At 41.1% G+C, this 22215-nt stretch overlaps 1 protein-coding gene across 4 annotated transcripts in view; it reads right to left on the bottom strand.

Annotated features, from left to right (window-relative positions):
* Positions 1-5555: 5555 nt before the first annotated feature.
* strbp (spermatid perinuclear RNA binding protein) overlaps positions 5556-22215 on the bottom strand; it is a 145222-nt gene continuing 128562 nt past the window's right edge. For all 4 annotated transcript variants that reach the window (XM_078426304.1, XM_078426308.1, XM_078426305.1 and 1 more), the window contains one exon: positions 5556-11121. In XM_078426304.1, the coding sequence (XP_078282430.1) occupies positions 11027-11121 (95 nt within the window). In that variant the 3' untranslated portion in view covers positions 5556-11026. The remainder of the gene's footprint in view (positions 11122-22215) is intronic.

The raw sequence follows: 22215 nt of genomic DNA, 5'->3' as shown, positions 1-22215 counted from the left end.
AGATTGGCACTGCCGTTCATCTCATCATTCAGTTTGTAAATAGCAACAAGTCGACGGAAATCATGCAAACTACAAACATGATGCTGAGACCAGTTGCAATGTGCCACGGCCCAAAATGTCACCTATTCACATCGTCCAGAGATGCCGCCTGACCTGCTGAGTTACTCCAGCACATTGTGTTTTTAAAAAATAAAATCCCATTCATTGCACACAGTGAATGCACTTTATTACAATACACGCACATGCAAGTTGACAATATTGTATTGCCACCAGAAAATTATTTACTTTGGTTAATAATTTAATTCCTCCATTTAGAGTGATCTCAAAATACAAGTCAACTAACAAATTAGATTCAAATTTACAACTATAATTTAGACTTTAGAGATACAGTGTGGAAACAGGCCCTTTGGCCCACCGAGTCTGTGCCGAACAGTGATCGTACACAGACACTATCGTACGCACTGGGGACAATTTACAATTTTACCAAAGTCAATTGACCTACAAACCTGCAAAGTCTTTGGAGTGTGGGAGGAAACCGGAGTACCTGGAGAAAACCCACACAGTCTCAGGGAGAAGGCATAAACTCCGTATAGACTTCACCTGTAATTAGGATCAAACCCGGGTCCCTGGCACTGTAAGGTAGCAACTCTACACTGTGTCACCCCGTACATTCATAGTTTTATTTATTTGATCTTAAGTCCAATGGGAATGCAGGAAAATAAGGTGTGTCAGGGTAAAGGATCCATGAAAGAGTTAAAATTACCCAGAGTAGTCTTTTCAGAAACAATTTATTGATGTTTCCATCTACATTCAATTCACATTCCAAGTTAATAAATCTGTTTCATCATATTTATAAAAGTGCAGCTCTATCCAACAAATTGTTAAATATGCAAGCTGTCATGTGGTGAAGTCTGCACTGTACAAACTGTGTCTGCTTAATGTTTACTCATCATCTATATTTAAAAACTTTCCACATATGGTTTCACTTGTGCTTTTTCAAGCTTAGTTTGATTGTTTATGTACCACTTCCTAGTAAAGGGTAGGGGAAGCAGTCTGAGATGTGATCCATTTATCTTGGTTAGTAACTGATAAAGATTGCGCACGACCGTATTAACCCATCCATTTGATTGTGTCTCTCTCAATTAAGTGCAAAGCTACATGCTTGTCCATCATGCTTTAGGACTTCACGGTACTTTGTAACAGTTGCCACTATTTATTATTATTTAAGATGAAATCTGGATGATCAGTGTAAGTGAATGTAAATGCATTCTAATTTATTCTGGAATCTGAGAATCTCTCCATTTTCTCTCAGGTTCCCTCTTTGTTAAGTGGGGCTGAGGGCAAGGTTGGATGACCATTTGGAGATCGGCACAGAGGCATAGCTGGAAGAGCCACAGCCTCACAGCGTCACAGATCCAGGTTCAATTCTGACCTTGGGTGCTGTCTTATGTCAAATTTGCACCTTCCCCCTGAGACTGCGTGGGTTTCCTCCGGGTGCTCCGGATTCCCCGCCACATCCCAAAAATGTGCTGGTCCGTTTGTTAATTGGCCTCTGTACATTGCCCCTATTCTGTCGGGAGCGGATGAGAAAGTGGGATAACGTAGAACTAGCGTGAACGGATGATCAATGGTCAGCGTGGACTCAATGGGCCAAAGGGCCTGCTTCCTTGCTGAAACATTCAATCAATCTCCATCAAAGGCTCCAATCTTTGAAATTAACCTGCAAGTGCCCTCTTTGTCACATTATCAAAGTGATCCATCACTTCGCAGCAGCATAGGCAACATTTTTCAAGGTAAATTAAAACCATATTTTGCTATGTACTGCTATTTATTATTGTTCCAAAAATTTAGATTGTAATGTGATTAATCTCCTTGATAAGAATTCACTTTAAAATATTGAAACAGTTCAGTAAACCATTATGTCAAAACAACAAAAAGCATTTCAAAAAAGCAACAGTATTTTAAATTGTAGTCTCAAACAGTAACACCTTTGTGTTATGCAAATATTGACAATTTAGCATTTTTACAGAATGGTGCAACGTCAATGGAGATAAAAGTTTCCATTCGCAGTTCTGATACATAATATTTCAACAATTATGATGCTTTGCTGAGGACAGAATTCATTCAAGTGAAAGTACATTTACGGTTAATTCCCTTAGCATAACTCTCAAAAATATTCACAATGCAACTACCAACAGTTTTAAATTGTGGTGTTTTGTTTTATAAATTGCAATTGCAGGCTGCATTTGTTGCACTACTATTTGTGACAAAAATCACATGCACAAAAAATATACACTATGTATAATTTCATATATGAAAAGCGCTATATAAATGTAATGTATTATTATTATTATTATTATTATTATATGCTCATAATCTAATTATTGCCTTCTTGTTTTAATACAACACTCACGATATTTATTAAAACATTAAAATGGCTGTATCAAGACGTTTTTAGTCCTGGCTATAAGTCCATGGTTAGTTTCCTGTCATTGTTTTATCTGATAATACTTACACATCATTACATATAACATGGAGTACAACTCCTATAACTTCAAATAACAAGCTATGAGGCTTTAAAATTACTTCCCTGACATTATATTCAGGAATAAATAAAAAGTTAAATATCAGATAGCATCAATGATGATCATTCTGGAAGAGTTTGTTAATTAGCTGCCCTGATTATATGCATTTGAAAATTCAATTTACTTGGTAGGGATGTTGAAAGTCAGAAGTCAATGGCCAATCTTTCAAATCCCTTTATTCCCCCTGAGAGAAGTATTGCTGAATTGGAATTGTGCTTTAGTTTACAACTGAGAAGTGTTCAATTATAACAGATTATTGCATAAACTGTAGATTAAGGTGGCTGGGCAAAGTTTCAAAGCACATTCAAACTATACCTGATGACATTCAAGGAAGAAAGAACGAAAGAAACCATTTGGAAAATGCAATGTGGTTGGTCAATTCTTTTTATATAACTTTGTGTGTTCATACATACAAAGTTGGAATGACTTAAGATGAAGATAATTCATTTGCGACTGCTATAACATAAGAAATCTGGAAGCAAAACCTCTCCAGTTCCTTTTTATAATAAACAGAATATTAACAATTTAAGTAAAACATTATCAAATTACACAAGTGGCATGATTAGGAAACTGGAACAAAAGCTTTTCACTGTACCTCGGTACACGTGACAATAAACTAACCTGAACTGTAAAGAAAACATGGTATAGAATTTGGGAAAACCTGCATTTTGAGGTACTGCTATATCATATTCTGCTCACACTCACATGCCCCACACACCCAATCAAAAATAATATGTGCAAACTGCTATTGATTATTATGATCTGCAGTGCAGGAGGATTTCCTGCAAAATTCAATCTCCAACATAATGTGGATGGATTTGTGTCTGGCAGGTTTTGAAAACAGGGTGCTTAATTTATTTTAGCGATAGTGTGGAAACAGGCCCTTTGGCCCATCGAGTCTGCTCCGACTAGTGATCACGCATACAATACTTCTAGCCTACACACTAGGGATAATTTACAGAAACCAATAAACCTACAAACCCGCATATCTTTGGAGTGTGGGAGGAAACCAGAGCACCTGGAGAAAACCCATGTAGTACCAAGAAGACTAGGTACAGACAGCACCCGTCGTCAGGATCAAACCCAGGTTGCTGGCGCTGTAAGGCAGCAACTCTACCTCAGCGACACTATGTCATCCTGCTCCATCAGTATCAATGTGGTGACATCATATGCATCATACCACATGAATTTGGGGCATTAAATCTAAAATTCAAAGTGTTCTTCAGCGTGTGCTGTCAACACAACTAACCTGTTGTACTGTTGTTGCTTCTTCCAATCTTAGCCAGTATGGAAGGGCCAACTGGATGAGAAACTAACTTTGGCATGACTCCAATTATTCTCAATACTACCTGCACACTATCTTATTACAGGAGAGCAGGATAAATTATGTATTGCTTTTACTTTATTGGAGAGTAGATTAATTTTAATTTAAAACAGAACCTATTTCCAGTGGAGAAGCAAACAGCTTTGTTCACCTATTATTACTCTGGAACCACTGCATTTTGCCATGCCATACAACTTTGGCACAATTGTAGCACTAGAATAAATGTGTGGATAACAGAAGTAAAGGTGGAGTTCCTGTTTTTGAAAGAAGCACAGAATCTGAATGCTGGTGCTATCATAAGTTGATAAGTTGTAGGAGCAGAATAAGGCCATTCAGCCTATCGAGCCTTATGCCATTTAACCCTGGCTGATCTATCTTTCCTTCTCACCCCTTTATCACAATTATTGTCGTGGATGAGAGCGGGCAAACAGTTGAATTATGCCTCTGGTTTGGAACCACCAACTTCTAGTTCTTTGAAGTGTTGCATCATTCCAACTTGGATCATCTTACCATCACTGAGTCATTAAAGACAACGGGAGTTCAAGGCAGCTCACCATCAGCTTCATTAAGCAGAGAGAATGGATGACTTCTACTTATTGGCTATAGCTCCACGTTCAACACCATAATCCAATTCAAACTCATTCTCAAACTCCTTGACCAAAGAGTATCTGCCAGTGTTCGACTTTGTGACCCACAGACCACAATAGGTGAGGATAGTGACACCTCCTCCACAATAATTCTCGACATCGGCCGAATCATGAGCAATGATGAGGCAGAGTACATGAAGGAAATAGAGAACCAAGTAACATGGTGTCTGTACAACGACCTCTCCCTCAATGTCAGTAAGACAAAGGAGCTCATTATCAACTTCAGGAAGCACGTTGGAGTAAATGACCCCATCGGCATCAATGGTACCGAAGTGGAAATTGTTGAGAGCTTCAGGTTTCTTGGCCTAAATATTACCAACGTTCTATCATGGACCAACCACATGGAAGTGACAGCCAAGAAGCCACACCAACGGCCAACTTCCGCAGGAGAGTGATGAAACATGGCATAACTCCAATGACTATTACAAACTTCTACAAAGCACCACAGAAAGCATACAGTTGGGTTGAATCAGTTTGGATTGGGAATGACTCTGCCCAAGACTGCATGAAATTGCGGAGAGTCGTGGATGTAGCCCAGTCCACCACACAGACAAGACTCCCTGCCATTTACTTCATCTGAGTTCCATATTGCCTTGGGACCCAAGGATATTTTTCCCACCCTGGCCATTCCTGTATGGCATGGGTTTTCTCTAGCTGATCTGGTTCCCAAATATGTCAGGCTTGGTAGGTTAATTAGCCACCCTAAATTGCTGAAGTGTGTAGGTGAGTGGGAGAATCAGGTAGCAGTTGATCAGAATGCGAGAATAAAAAAATTCCAATGAGAACTGGAAAGAGAAATTCCAATTTTGAGAAATTAGCGTTCTAGTCTGCAACATTATGGCATGCCAACCATGATCCTAAGCAGCCACAAAAAGCTGGAGTAACTCAGCAGGACAGGCAGCATCTCTGAAGAAAAGGAACGTTCGACCAGAAACGTCACCCATTCCTTCTCTCCAGAGTTGCTGCCTGTCCCGTTGAGTTACTTCGGCTTTTTGTGTCTACCTTCAATTTAAATCAGCATCTGCAGTTCTTTCCCACACACGATCCTAAGCAACCAATCCACTAGAGCCCAGATTGAGATCGAGGCTGTGTCATCTGTGTCTCTTACCAACTTTCCTTGCTGAATAGGGCGGCACAGTAGCGCAGCGGTAGAGTTGCTGCTTTACAGCGCCAGACTAGGATTCAAACTTAGAACAAAGAGACTGAACGGAAGTATTCTAAGTCAGCCTCAGCGAGAAAATAGAGATGCCATTTGTGAAACATGTAAGTGAAAAATAAAATCATTTGTGAAGGTGTTAGTTGAAATTGAAATTCAAGATGGATTTTTAAGAACTATTATAATTAGCAGTCCACAACACTCTCCAGAGAAGGTAGAAATGTGGCTAAATTTGAAATGGTGAACAATCATAAGAGTCAATCATAAGAACAATCATTCTCAGTCAAGGCAGAAGCATTGGGATGGAAGGAAGATTATCTAAACCAGCACTGGGACATATTTTTAGAATTATTTATGGTGTCATTAAATAGATTTTCCACAGTTGAATGCCAGCTAAGTTGTTCAGGTAGGGCTCTCCATCATTGACTTCAGAACCGATCTATATTTTCAGGAAGATTATTTGCGTGGGATGCTATTGCTGCTTTCCCAGTCTATTATTTCATTTATTTCCTCGACAAAACTAAAGGTTAAAAAATTGTAATGTTCACTCAGGTGAAAAGAAAGTAGAATATTTCTGATTCGCTTATTCTAGAAGGCGCAAGTGTAAAAAATCTAAATTCATTCCCAAAGCTACGATGACAAGCAGATGGAATGAAAGAGAAAAATGCTTGCGATTATAGTGCTTTAATGTTTCCTTCAAGGTTTTCAGAGGCAATGAAGTATTATCTGAAGTGAAAATTATGTACAGTATAATGAAAAGAATGCCATAGCCAATTATACGAAATAAATCTCCCAAAAACAACTCCAGGCGCTATGACATCTCATTGCTTCAGCTCGAATGTGGGAATGAAATCCTTTTCCTAATTCCTAATTCCAATCTAATTCCCTTCCTTATCTAATGAATCAGTGGTCCAACACGTTGAGCAACACTTGGACGAAGTGCTGAAGCACCTCAGGCACAGAATGTATTCTGGGGTAGGGCACGCAATGTCCATCAGCAAAGGTGGCAATGGTAGTCCACCACTGACTGAGCTGGCCAAGTCTGTATGTGCACAGCTGCCAGATGCATCTGCACCAGGTAGTGAAGGAACCAACACATGGATAAACCTACTTGTCCTCAACAATCTAACAGTGGCAGATGCAAGCATCCATGACTTTACTGTCTTGGTGTCTGGACAATAACCTCTCCCTCAATGTCAGTAAGATGAAAGGAGCTAGTTATTGACTTTAGGAAGCATGGTGCAGTATGTGCCTCAATCAGGTGCAGGAGTGGAAATGGTTGAGCTTTAATTTCCTTGGCGTTAATATTGCTAATTCTGTCGTGTACCAACCACATTGATTCGACAGCCAAGAAGGCGCACAGATGCCCCTGCCCCAACTTTCTGAGGAAACTAAGGAAATTCAACATTTTTCCAGTGACTTCCACAGATCCACATACGGTCGGGTACCATCACGGCTTGGGAGAAGCTTTCATATGAAATTGCAGAGATGTAGATATAGCCCAGTCCATCACACAGACCTCCCACCATTGCCTCCATCTACACTTTCCGCTATCTCGGGAAAGCAGACAACATAATCAAAGACTTGTCCCACCATGGCCATTCCTTCTTCTCCCTGCTTCCGTCCAGCAGAAAGTACAAAGCTTGAAAGCGTGCACCACCAGACTCAGGACCGATGAAGTGATCATCACACAGTACCCGAGGGACAAAATTCTGAATTCATTTCAAGGCTGGTCTTTGTCATGTTGGGTGACACTCCAGGCATGCACAGTAGGATAGCTTAAAACTGGGCATTCAAGAAACGTTGTCGATCATCAGGTACAGCAAAAATGTGCATTACCACAATCTGTAGCTTCAAGTCACAGCATTCATCACTCTACCATTACAGTCGCTGGGGCATTAGCCATGGTTCAATAGGGAAGGCAGAAGTGTTTGCCAAGACCTGCACCAGTTCTACCACTGAGGAGCTGCCAACTTAAGCTACAGTACAAGACAAGTTGCACCTAAACAACAAAAACAGCTTTCAATAGAGTTAAATTATCTCACAAACAACGGATCAGATCAAATCTTTTCTGTCCCGCCACAAAGAGTCACGTATAGTGGTGGACAACTAAGCAATTACCAGGAGGTGGTGGTACACCCTCAACAACGGTGGTGCGTAGAACGGGAGAGAAAAGGCAGAAGCATTTGCAACCATGTTCAGCCAGAGGTGCTGAGCTTATCTCAGCCTCCTCCTGAGATCCCTACCATCACAAAAGCCAGTCTCCAGCCAATTCCATGCATGCCATGTGACATCAAGAGCATTGAGAGCACAGGATACAGCCAAGCTACGAGACCAGTCAACATCCCAGCCTGCAGACCTGTGCTCAGCGAAACCGCCAGCCAAGATCTTCCAGTAAAGTTCCAACACTGGCATCTACCAGGAGGACAAATCCAATCTGGCTAACACTATGCATCTTCTACTCTTGATCGTCAGATAAGTGATAGAAGTAGTCATTGCCAATGCTAACAAGCAATTATTCTCCAATTACTTTGTCATATCATCATAGAATCATAGGCACGTACATTGCAGATTTTGGTCCAACAAGTCCATGCCAATTGTGATGCCTATGTACACGAAAACTATTTGCCCACATTAGATCCGATTCCCTCTATGCCCTCCCTGTTCTACTATCTGCCCAGGTGCCCTTTTAAACATTGCATTATACCTGCCTCTCCCACCTCCACTTGTTTCAGAAATTCATCACACTCTGTGTGGAAACCGTTCCTCTCAGAACCTTTAAATGTCTTCCCTCTAACCTTAAACCAATGCCCTTGGTTTTAGACTAGTCCTCCCTGGGAAATGGGGTCTGGCCATCTTTCCTATCCATACTACTCATAATTTTATTAACCTTTAAAAGATCACCCCTTAGTCTCCTACATTTCAGACAGAATAAACAGTCCGTCTAAACTTTCCATTCTAGGCACCACCCCAGTGAATATCTCCTACACTCTCTCTATTGCTATAACATTCTTCCTGTCGTGTTGGGACCAGAATTGTACACTATACATCAAGTGCAGTCTAATCAACCTTTTGTACAACTGCAACATGACATCTAACTATTTTACTCAATGTCTCAGCCTATGAAGACAAGCATCCCAAACACCTTGTCAACCCCATCCACCCGTGTCACCAGTTTCAGGGAGCTATGGACTTGCATCCCAAGGTCTCACACTGGGGTCACCCTGCCGTTTACTTTTATGTGTTACCAGAATTGTAGATCTCCCAAAGGACATCACTCTGAGTTAAATTCCATATATCTCTCCCCTGCCCAACTTTCCAACAAATCTAAATCAAACTGTATCCATAAACAAATTTTTGCCTTATAAGGGCCCCGACCCAAAATGTCTTCTGACCATTTCCCTCACTGATGCTATTCGACCAACTGAGCTCTCCAGCAGTTTGTATTATACTCAAGATTCCAGTCTCTGCAGTCTCTTGTGTCTCCACTAATTCTGGGTCACCAATGCAGCGCACAACACTCAGAAAGATCGACACAATCCAGGATAAAGCAGCTCATTTTACTGGCACTCCATCAACCACCCTGAACATCTGAAGGGTCTCGACCCGAAACGTCACCCATTCCTTCTCTCCCGAGATGCTGCCTGACCTGCTGAGTTACTCCAGCATTTTGTGAATAAATCGATTTGTACCAGCATCTGCAGTTATTTTCTTATACTGAACATTTGTTCTCTCTGCAGCACGAAGCGCCAGTGATAGTGTGTGCCATGTATAATAGGCATTGCAATTATTTGCCCAGACTGGTCAAACAGCATCTCCCTTCTCCCCACAAACAACCTATACCACGAAGAATCAAAGGGTAGCGGGTGCACAAGTACATCACCGTCTTAAAGTTACTCAGACATTTATTGATGGTCCTTCATCAGCACTGGGTCTAAATCCTGATACTTCCTACCCAGGATTACTATAAGAATACTTCCATGATGATTACAGCAGTTCAAGAAGGTTGTTCACCATAACCTTCTCATGGGCAATTAGGGATAGACACAACCACTGGTCTTGCTGGTGAAACCCAGATCCAGAAAATAAATATTTTTTAAATAACTGCAATGTGATAATGTCCGTATCACCTGCTTAGCATGCAAATGAGAAATAAACTTTACTCGGAAATCAGGGTTTGCTTTTCAAGATCTCCCAGCTGAGTGACCAGAGAGAGTCTTGGTTTAACATTGCATCAGAAGGACAGTGTCCATTACAACATAGAACTGCATCAGTACTGCACAGGAGAGTGAGCCTGCATTGGGGTATTTGAACTAGGAATTGAACCTCAAACCTTCCGACTCAGGAGGTGATGTGTGAACCATTAGATCACAGTCACCAAATGATAAATGGGTCATTGTTCTTCAATAGCATATTTGCAGATGAATACAATTGTAAGTAACCACACATTTTCATTGGCATTTATAATTCTAACAGTTTGAAGGGATGTAGAATAAAGACAGCTCAGTTGGCAAATAAATAAAGTACTCATGAAAGCATTTCAAGCACTATTCATATTTTAAACATTAGTCTCAGCTGATTTGTGTTTGAGCATTCATTCATCAGCCATACTATGGATAATCTCATTTTTTTCAAATACCCTATCTGATTTCAACATTCTTGTTAACAAGGCACCCGTATGCTTATATTAAACAATGTCCAGTCACCATAATTTTAGAAATGATTTCAAGTTATAGTTTTGTTTTAACCCCTTTATTAGCAATGCAAGGAAAAACATTTTTTTGGGGATATAATCTTTAATACATCCTTAATAGAGAATGCTCACTGGATTGTAATAATGGATCGATTCAGTTACTTTTGCCTTGCATTATACTTAAGACTGATAATCCTGTGGTTTTTCAAAGCCTTAGTGGCATACACTTTAAAATCGAATTGTTGAATCTATTAAGTAAACAACCGGCAGCCGAAATAACAGTCAAATTTACAACAGATTTTAACTGATCAAAAGGCCTTAACTGTAACCTTCAATGGAATGGCACAGGATTGGTGTATATTAAAAGTGGTGGCATTGAAAGAAAAACAATTTTATTGTACAATTCAAATTGCTAATGTTTGGGATAGTTGACAAATAACGCTCGTGATTTTGGTTTGAACATTTAAATTCTAATTTAATAGCAAGCTACCAACAAAGGCTGCTATTTTTGCAAGGGCTAATCAGGAATATGACCTTGAAACAGTCTTGTTTTATTTCCCCTAGCCCACAGCTGGACTGACATGACAAAAAAGTAAGTTTTCAAATCTCAACCTGATGGTTCTAGAAGTCAGAGTCGAAATCCTGAGGACCCAAGTGAATAATAAAAGGTGCGATGGCTCGAGGCTGGTAATAGGGATTGTCAATGAAAAAACCACCTACAGTAAGGAAAAGAGCAGAGAAGCAAAACTGCACATTAATCATCACTGCAGTGAGGCTGTTCCATTAGTGTTTACATTTTTCTGCTCCTTTAGCTGTATGTGGAATTTTCATTGCGAATGGGACATTCTTTGTCAGATATTAAAATCCTTGCATATCATATTTCTGGGAATCAGATGATGGGGGAAACCAAACAAAAGCATGTGTGTGGAAATATAAAACAACCATCAACTTAGAAGTTAGTCCCAACTTGTATGTTAACCTCAATGGCATTTTTTTTGTTGTTAGGCATGGTTAATGCAAAAATGTACCCGGAATCGACTTGCAGAAGTGTACCGGAAACGACTTTGTTATTCATCCACGGACAAGGAAATCAAAATAAACTCAAAGATAATAAATGGCATGTTCTCAAAATACCAACAATGATATTGTCAGGCTTTCACCCGTTGATGCACATATAACAGCCAACTCAGGTCTATTAAAGGAGGAAACAGTTCCTTGGACATAATCAGAAAATATAGCATCATCTAAATTACTCCAGTGAGTTACTGGAAAAGGATGTTATGCAAAAACCAAAGATTTTAGGTCTATTCTGCTGCTGAAGTGTTCACAGCAGAAAAAAATCATATATTAAATGTATAACCACAAAATATATTTAAAAAATAAAAACCTTAATTGCATGTAATTGTTCCACTTGACATTAGTTAGGCCATACCTGTTTTATAAAGTCTACTTTCCCAGAGAACTTACGAGCTACCAACACAAAATGGATTTTCCATCAGATTATGTTTTACAATACTTTTCAGGTACTCATCGTCATTGAGAATACATCCATCATGCTGGACACAGACATACACAAGACTTAAGATACCGAATATTTTTAGATGGTGGTCAGCAATACTATTCACACCTCATCAATCATCCTTTTCTCGAACCACCACTAGTGTGTAAAGGAAGAAGCCAATGATAACAAATGGAAGTCAAGTAAACCAAACTTCAACTGCCCTCTCACTATGCATTGAAAATATCTAAATGTCATGCTGCATTGAGAGAATGAAACTAATTCCATTCCGTATAAACAGCATCAATAGATCTCAGATTATCCCCCCTTCCTTTTGGTGTGAATCTGGTTACATTTTGTCACTATCTATAGAACTGAAGTCATACATGGCTCAATAATTCATAGGCCAACACAGAATCACCAAATTGTCTTGATCCTACTTTTTATTAGGTGATACAACTGACCAAAGTAGCATTCCATTGTTGTCTGACTGGAGGGGAAAATTGGGGTTCCAGATGTCCAAAACACTGGGTCATAAATTGTGCAAATCCAGTTTTAATGCAGCATTGTGTTATGAATTGCTACGACAGTTAAAATAAATCATTAGAGAAAAAAAATGAACATTTATAACTTTGACTGCACACTTAAGTAATAACTATAACAGAGACCAATAATGTTGTATTTTTCAACAACGGAGTCTGGGGATCTTTTGTGTACTGTACTCTAAACTGAAGGAAGATAGATGCAGTTATATTATTTACTTACCTGGATTACTCCCAAATACTTTTGACCAGCAAAAGCATTTTGGGTTAACTTTACATCTATCAGATTTAGATTTATAATAAAATTAGATTGTACACAATGAATAATAAACATTGCTTAATAATTAAGTTCATCTCTGTTCACCCCTCTTTAAATAAATTTTACATCAATTTGAAAAAGTCAAGGATCTATGATATCCATTATAATTTAAAGGTCAATCCTTTTGGCAAAGTGGGTGAGAAAGCGTTCTTATCTCTCTTCCAAAGAAAATTATGCTTTTTCAGATTACTAACAACGTAACATAAAAATTAAACAGCAAACTTTGAATTACCCTTGGAATGTTAGGAGCAGAAGAATGTTATTAAGGAGTTTTTGTGTCAGACATCATTAAATCTCAAGGGACTTAAAAACAATTGAATTAAATGACAATTATTTATGCAGTTCATTGAAAGCTTTATGGGGCTCTTAGATAACCCTTGGATAGCTTATTTTAAAGCAAAATAAGTCAAAATAATTGAAGGGACTAAAATAAAATAAGGTTAAAAGAGAATCCATATTTATTTGGGTCTTGGAGCACAGAAACAGCTTCTCTCACCACTATCGTTATGCTGATTGTTGAGGACCCATCCATACCAACCCCATCTACTCTCACTTGCTCCCTTGCCTTTAGCGTCTTGGATTCAAGTGGTTGGATTAAAACATACCACTTGCCCTGTCCACTTGCCTTTCCGGTTATATTTGATTGCATCTTCCCTTGGGCAACCCAAAACTTTACCGCTCCCTGTTGTACATCTCTATGTTCCATTTGTCTGTCAAAGGAGCTTAAATGCTCCCTAACCTCACTAGCAAACATTCCTGCAAAGATGTTGGGCTCACGCTGGTTCAGATGTAAGCCGTGTAGCTTGTATGGTCCCAACTTCCCCCAGAATGGTCTCAGTGATTCGGATATCTAAAACCTTTCTTGTAATGCCATTCCTTTACCCATACATTCTTCTGACCTATTCTCCCGTTTCCTTATTTACTAGCATGTGGTACTGGAATTAATCCAGATATCCAGCATGGCTTTGTGAAGGGGAAGTCTTGCTTGACAAATTTGCTGGAATTCTTTGAAGAAGTAAATAGCAGGACAGACAAAGGAGAGTCAGTAGATGCTGTTCAATTAGATTTTCAGAAAGCCTTTGATAAGGTGGCACACGTTACGCTGCTTAGGACAATGAGAGCCCATGGTATCAAAGGGCAAATACTAGCATGGATAGCAGGTTGGCCGAATGGCAGAAAACAAAGAGTGGCAATAAAGGGGGCTTTTCCTGGTTGGCTGCCTGTGACTAGTGGAGTTCCGCTAGGGTCGGTGCTAGAGAGAGGGTGGGAGAGAGAGTGGGAGAGAGTTCACGTTATAAATTAATGATTTGGACGAGGGGATTGAAGGCTTTGTGGCAAAGTTTGCGGATGGTACGAAAATAGGTGGAGGGGCAGGTAGTGTAGAGAAAGCAGGGAGTCTGCAGAAGGACTTAGACGGGTTGGGAGAGTGAGCAGAGAAGTGGCAGATGGGATATAGTGTAGCAAAGTGTGGAGTCATGCATTTTGGTAGTAGGAATAAAGGTATAGACTATTTTCTAAATGGGGTGAGAATCCAGAAATCGTAGGTGCAAAGGCACTTGGGAGTGCTAATGCAGGATTCCCAAAAAGTTAATCTGCAAGTCGAATCGGTAGTAAAGAAAGCAAACTCAATGCTAGCATTTATTTCAAGGGGGCTTGTATACAAAAACAGGGATGTTGGGGCTCTATGGGGTGCTGGTAAGGCTGCATTTGGAATATTGTGAGCAATTTTGGGCATCATATCTGAGGAAGGAACCTCTAGAGGAGGTTTACAAGAATGATCCCAGGAATGAGGTTAACCTGTGATGAGCGTTTGTTGGCACAGGGCCCGTACTTGTTGCCGTTTAGAAAAATGAGGGGGGGACCTCATTGAAACGTAGGTGAAAGAATAGTGAAAGGCTTGGATAGAGTGGATGTGGAGAGGATGTTTCCATTAGTGAGAGAGTCTAAAACTAGAGGTCATAGCCTCAGAATTAAAGGACGTTCTTTTAGGAAGGAGATGAGGAGAAATTTCTTTAGTCAGAGTGGTGAATCTGTGGAATTCTGTGCCACAGAAGGCTGTGGAGGCCGTCAGTGGATATTTTTAAGGTTGAGAGATTAAATTCTTGACTGGTACAGATGTCAGAGGTTATGGGTGAAGGCAGGAGAAATATATCAGCAATGATTGAATGGCGGAGTAGACTTGATGGGCCGAATGGCCTAATTCTACTCCTATTCCTTATGACATGATATTACAATCTTAGATGCACTGCTACGTAATCTATTTTCCTTTCCAAATTCATGTTGCAGGAGTATTTAATTTTAGCTGTCATTTATTATTGGTGCTCCAGCCATTGCCAATGGCTGTTGGAGATTGTGCAAAGGAGCATTGTAATTATTCTTTGAATAAATTATGCCTTTTTATGGGTGTAACCGGAGGTGCCTTTTGATGAATTTTCACATCATTCAGAAGACAATCAGTTTTTTAAACTATGCTGTAATGTCCTTGTTCCTTATTTAACTCTAAATTAAAGCTTGACCTTTTCTACTGACCTTTACTGCAGGATAAAGAAAACAAGCATGAACTAAGTCCCCTTGGGATAAAGACACCAATGGCATAAATTACCTTCTTTCAGTTGCCACAAAACAGGGTTGACAAATTAAATACAAAATAAAATATGTGCTAACGCCCTTCAGTCTCAGGGTGAAAATGACAAAGACTAGAGGGCATAGTTTTGAGGTGAAAGGGCAAACTTTAAAAAGTGTGGAGCAAGTTTTTTTTTAACACGGAGAGCAGTGGGTACCTGGAACATGCCGCCAGGAGTGGTAGTGGAGGCATATACGATGGTAATATTTAAGAGGCTTTTAGATAGGCACGTGTACATGCAGGCAATGAAGGGATATGGGTCATATGCAGGCAGATGCGATTAGTTGGCACCATGTTCCACACAGACACTGCGGGCCAAAGGGCCTGTAGCTGTGCTGTCCTTTTCTACGTTCTATGTCGCTGTTGCAACTTGCCAAACCACTGGACCAGATTTTCAGCAAGAGGGGAGAATGAGAAAACGGCAGGGACTCTATCCTCATAATTGAGCAGAGCTTTTAAAGCATTTTGTCGTGAAGTTGGTGATTTTTTTTTTAATTAGAAAAAAAGGTCTACAAGGGCAGAAGCTATAAATCTGACAAAAAAATAAAATGCAACTCAACTGGACTGGCAGCTTTTGTGTGGACAGCAACAGAGTTAATGTTTCAAGTTGACTATAAGCAAAACTAAGAAAAGGTCAGAAATTAGACACGCTTAAATTGGCCAGAGGGTGTGGAGGTAGCATGAATAAAGGAAATGTCCGTGAAAGGGTGAAGCCCGAGGATGTTGAATAAAGCTAGTGGTGATAGTGTAAGCTGAGAGAAAAAAGGTTTAAGCTTGTTTATCACAACTGAGTATCTGGAAGTGATGTAAATAGAAGAGAAATGAGGACAGGGAAGGGAAAAAAAAAATCAATGCCAAAAGTGTGAGATGCAAACACTGGTGTTGCTGGAAATTTGAAATAATAGAAAATACTGGAAATGTGCACAGGTCAGTCAGCATTTGAGGAGATTGAAAAAACAATGCCAACATTACAATTCGATTTATTCACAAAATGCTGGAGTAACTCAGCAGGTCAGGCAGCATCTCGGGAGAGAAGGAATGGGTGACGTTTCGGGTCGAGACCCTTCTTCAGACTGATGTCAGGGGGGCGGGACAAAGGAAGGATATAGGTGGAGACAGGAAGATAGAGGGAGATCTGGGAAGGAGGAGGGGAAGGGAGGGACAGAGGATCTATCTAAAGTTGGAGAAGTCGACGTTCATACCACCGGGCTGCAAACTGCCCAGGCGAAATATGAGGTGCTGTTCCTCCAATTTCCGGTGGGCCTCACTATGGCACTGGAGGAGGCCCATGACAGAAAGGTCAGACTGGGAATGGGAGGGGGAGTTAAAGTGCTCGGCCACCGGGAGATCAGTTTCGTTAATGCGGACCGAGCGCAGGTGTTCAGCGAAGCGATCGGCGAGCCTGCGCTTGGTTTCGCCGATGTAAATAAGTTGGCATCTAGAGCAGCTTACCGGACCGAGGCCAGACGACAACTATCAGACACCTCTTCCTACCTATCCCTGAACCATGACCCCACCGATAAACACCAGACCTTTATCAGCAGCACCATCACTGACCTCATCATCTCCGGCGATCTACCCCCCAGTGCCTCCAATCTCATAGTTTCCCAGCTCCACACGGCCCGATTCTACCTCCTACCCAAAATCCACAAACATAACTGTCCCGGCAGACCCATTGTCTCTGCCTGCTCATGCCTCACCGAACTTATCTCTACCTACCTCGACTCTATCCTATCCCCCCTGGTTAAATCCCTCCCCACCTACGTCCAAGACACCTCACACGCTCTCCATATCCTTGATAACTTCCGGTCCCCAGGCCCCCACTCCCTCATCTTCACCATGGATGTCCAGTCACTCTACACTTCCATCCCCCACAAGGATGGTCTCGAAGCCCTCCGTTTCTTCCTCGACCGTAGAACCAGCCAATCCCCATTGACCAACACTCTCCTCCGCCTAGCAGAGCTGGTTCTTACCCTCAACAACTTCTCCTTTGACTCCTCCCACTTCCTCCAAACCAGAGGCGTAGCTATGGGCACTCGCATGGGCCCTAGCTACGCCTGCCTCTTTGTCAGGTACGTCGAAAAATCCCTGTTCCAGACGTACACTGGCCCCATCCCCGAACTCTACCTCCGCTACATCGACGACTGCATTGGTGCTACCTCTTGCACCCATGCAGAACTCACTGACTTCATACACTTCACCTCCAATTTCCATCCTGCCCTTAAGTATACCTGGACTATCTCTGACATCTCCCTCCCGTTTCTGGACCTCACCATCTCCATCACAGGAGACAGACTAGTGACGGACATTTACTATAAACCCACTGACTCGCACAGCTATCTGGACTACACTTCTTCCCACCCGGTCCCCTGCAAAAAGTCTATCCCCTACTCCCAATTCCTCCGTCTACACCGCATCTGCGCCCGGGATGAGGTGTTTCCCACTAGGGCTTCTGAGATGTTCTCGTTCTTCAGAAAACGGGGCTTCCCCTCCTCCATTACAGATGAGGCTCTCACTAGGGTCTCTTCTACATCCCGCAGCTCCGCTCTTGCTCCCCCTCCCCCCACTCGCAACAAGGACAGAATCCCCCTCGTTCTCACCTTCCACCCCACCAGCCAGCGGATCCAACATATCATCCACCAACATTTCCATCACCTACAACGGGACCCCACCACTGGCCATATCTTCCCATCCCCTCCCCTCTCTGCGTTCCGCAGAGACCATTCCCTCCGTAACTCCCTGGTCCACTCGTCCCTTCCTACCCAAACCACCCCAACCCCGGGCACTTTCCCCTGCAACCGCACGAGATGCAACACCTGTCCCTTTACCTCCCCCCTCAACTCCATCCAAGGACCCAAACAGTCTTTCCAGGTGAGACAAAGGTTCACCTGCACCTCCTCCAACCTCATCTATTGCTTCCGCTGCTCTAGATGCCAACTTATTTACATCGGCGAAACCAAGCGCAGGCTCGGCGATCGCTTCGCTGAACACCTGCGCTCGGTCCGCATTAACAAAACTGATCTCCCGGTGGCCGAGCACTTGAACTTTGAGCCCAGCCCATTCCCAGTCTGACCTTTCTGTCATGGGCCTCCTCCAGTGCCATAGTGAGGCCCACCGGAAATTGGAGGAGCAGCACCTCATATTTCGCCTGGGCAGTTTGCAGCCCGGTGGTATGAACGTCGACTTCTCCAACTTTAGATAGCTCCTCTGTCCCTCCCTTCCCCTCCTCCTTCCCAGATCTCCCTCTATCTTCCTGTCTCCACCTATATCCTTCCTTTGTCCCGCCCCCCTGACATCAGTCTGAAGAAGGGTCTCGACCCGAAACATCACCCATTCCTTCTCTCCCGAGATGCTGCCTGACCTGCTGAGTTACTCCAGCATTTTGTGAATAAATCGATTTGTACCAGCATCTGCAGTTATTTTCTAATGCCAACATTACAGGTTGACAACTTTTCTTCAAAACTGGAAGCTCAGAGTCGCCCTTCAAGGCAGGACAGAAGTGATCGGCATAGCAGTCACCCAATTTGTGTGTTGGTCCCTCCATTCCAAACATGGTGAACACTCAATGCAGTACATTAAATTGACAGGATGCAAGTAATTGCTACTCGACTTGGAAGGTGTGCTTGGGTTTCGGGGATGGCTGGAGGGCAGACATAAAATAGCAGCTGATATATTTCCTCCAGTTGCATAGGAGCTGCTATATGAAGCGGCTGTGTGTTGGTGAAGATGAAAAAGTGACCCAGTGAATGTTTCATTACCTTTGCTGTCCATTACTTTTCTCATTTCTGTCTCCATTTCATGGGGTACATTAGCAACCAATGTCTATCGAACTGAAGCATTAACTCCTTTTCTCCCTTCATAGAAACTGTCTGACTTGCTGAGTATTACAGCATTTTCTGTATTTATTGTCAGGTTTACAACATACATCTATTCCTTTACCTATTCTTTACTCAGCATCCGGACACCCAAATACTCTTTCCAGTTGAATCCGTGATTCACTTGTACTTATTCCAATTTGAGGCACACTATGGTCTCCTCAATTTGAGAGAATCCAAACACTGATTTGATGATTGCTTTGCAGAACCCCTTTTTTCCAGTCCACAAGAGTGATCTTGAACTTCCAATTGCCTTCCCTTTAATTTACCATCCAACTTCCACTCTGACCTTGCTATCTTTAGCTACTCTCAGTGTTATAACAAAGCTAACATAAACTCAAGGAATAGCAGCTCATTTCTGACAAGACATATTAAAACCCTCGACACTCAAAACTGAATTCAATTTTGGATAATGATCCTCATCCAGTTGTTAGCAGAACTGGCTAGTTGTAGTGAAATGTAATCGATCTGCAACTTTAAGCTTCACGGAAGCTGCTTAATCTACAGAGTATTTCCAGCATTCTTTTATTTCAGATTTTCCGCCATGGCCATTATTTGCATCTTTACAATTCCAGGATTGTAACATCTTAACAATTCCAGGATTGACAAATTAAAACATCTTTGAATGTGATTATCTTTGGTCTGATCTGTTTTGTGGGTCGTTTGTCAGTAAATTGGACAACTGCATGATTATCAAACACAAATCATTCACCTATTAAATGCTCTGTAATATAATCAGTTCATCACTGTGCAGAAATAATAATTTCCCTACAATCCTCGTAGGGACCATGCTAAAAAGTGGAGATCCCCAATGAGGATTTGATCCATTGCTTAAGATTTCTGCCTTCAGTAAGTTAGAATACAGTTGTTTTAACTCCACAGGATGCAGTCTTTCTGAATACAGGCAACAATCAGACTTGCAACTGGCAGGCTGACAACTGATGAAAATTCATAGCATGTTATTGGCAGTACTTAAATCTCAAGAGCCAACATCAACCTGTAATGACAGAGCAGTGAAGCTTCCACTTTAACAGAGTGCATTAAGGTGTTACTACGAGCAATGATCCAATTTAATTTTCAGTAGTTTACTGAGTTATTGCAGATTATTTACAGTTTTAAGGAAAGATGGGAAATTTCCCTTATAGAATGAATGGCTTACTGTTTAAAAATGACCTCAATGACATTTGAAGATACAAGGTTAGCTAAGAAACAGAAACAGGGCCGTCTTGAATTGTTGAATTGTGCTGCTCGGGGATCGATATGAACACCTGAACCTGGGTATAAGGGGACTAATTTTAAAGTTTCTGGATGAAACAAAATGTATGTGTAGTAAACAATGAAAGGGACAGTAACAGATTTCAGGACAGGCTGGTGAATTGGGCAAACACAGAGGATGCAATTTAACACAGGACAATAAAACAATGTACGTTGGCGACAAGTACAACGTGATACAGTATGAACAAAATAGTACAGTTTTAATGCAGAGATGGGGAGATCAGCTGCACGTATTACAAAACTGTTACTGGTGGAAACGCATGTGGGATTACATAACTTTATGAAAGGAAGAAACATGCACAAAATCAATAACTAGGCATTTTTATGTAAATGGAAAGATCCCAGCTGGGGTACTTTAAATTTGATTGATAGATTTTTGCCAGACAGATGTATTGAAACATACGAAGGCAAAGCGGCTGGAAAGAATTTTGATAACTACCAGGCAGAAACAAATTAAATGACAGAACAAGCTCCAGGACCTAAATGCTGCACTTCTGTACTGCTTTTAAAGAGATTTACAACAACACTGCCAATATTGGGGACTTTGCAGCGGCAAGCTTGGAGGAAAATTTAATAGCGATGATCAGGGACAGTGGTAAAGTAAAATATATTTGTGGTGACAGAAGAGTCAGCAACGGTGTAAATCTAAAGCAAAACATTCAGAAACAAAAGATATTTTTTTAAATGGCTGCATGTTGGGACAATCTTGTATGCATTGTTTGAAAGAGCAATGAAAATGAATTTGATATCTTCCAAAGGAGAAGTGGATCAATAGTTGTGGGAATTGTCAGGCTTTGGGGAAAGACAGGAGGATGGACTAATTGGATAGCTCTGTACAGGTATGGTGGGCCAATTAGTCTCGTTCCGTGCTTTATAGCTCTATAATTGCACATTTTGCAAATCATCTCCAAACAATAAGTGCCACGTGCTCACATACTATTTAACGATGAGAAAAAATACACGTCAATCTTTCAGATTTTATTAGCAGAAAGATTCTACTTGGGTGAGAAATGTAATGCTTTATGTTCCTTCAAACCCTTCAACCCTAATGTTCAATATCAGACAACAATGGTCATTAGGTTAAATCAGTCAGTGGGTTTGATAAACTGTTATCATTGACTTCCATCCTTAACACAGTTCGAGATATGTATAACATTTTAAAAGGTGTCCTTCTCAAGTATCAACCTGAAGCAAATTCATTGGTACCTTAATCTTAAGAAGAAAGTGGTGAAATCGAGGATGAGCTTAAAATAATTCTCAAAACCTACAAAAGTGGCATAATCATTTCCACAGCAGGCATGCATATACACAAAAAGGATGTTGGGGTAATAAATATTGGTTAACACTTATATAAACACAAGCATCAAACTTCTGTTAGGTTTGACAATGATGGAAGAATGATGGACCATGGGTGAAACGTGTCACTGTTTAAAAAAAATAGCAGCACTCAACAAGAATTGGGACAATTAAGTAGCGAGTATCCATGGGGACCTTGTTGCTGCTTCAGATTCTTCATTTTGTGCAGTGAGAAAAAGATCCATAGCAAAGATTTTTTGAATGTTTTATTTTGTATTACGGCTCATTAATTAAAAACCTGTCTACCTAGGAGCAACTGGTGCAGAGTTAAGGTGCATCTCAGGTAACTTATGAAAAAAGGCCACAAGAACCAAATATATGA

This window comes from Rhinoraja longicauda, chromosome 31 (assembly GCF_053455715.1).
Source record: "Rhinoraja longicauda isolate Sanriku21f chromosome 31, sRhiLon1.1, whole genome shotgun sequence".
In the NCBI taxonomy this organism is placed as follows: domain Eukaryota; kingdom Metazoa; phylum Chordata; class Chondrichthyes; order Rajiformes; family Arhynchobatidae; genus Rhinoraja; species Rhinoraja longicauda.
This window is presented reverse-complemented; position numbering and strand designations above follow the sequence as displayed.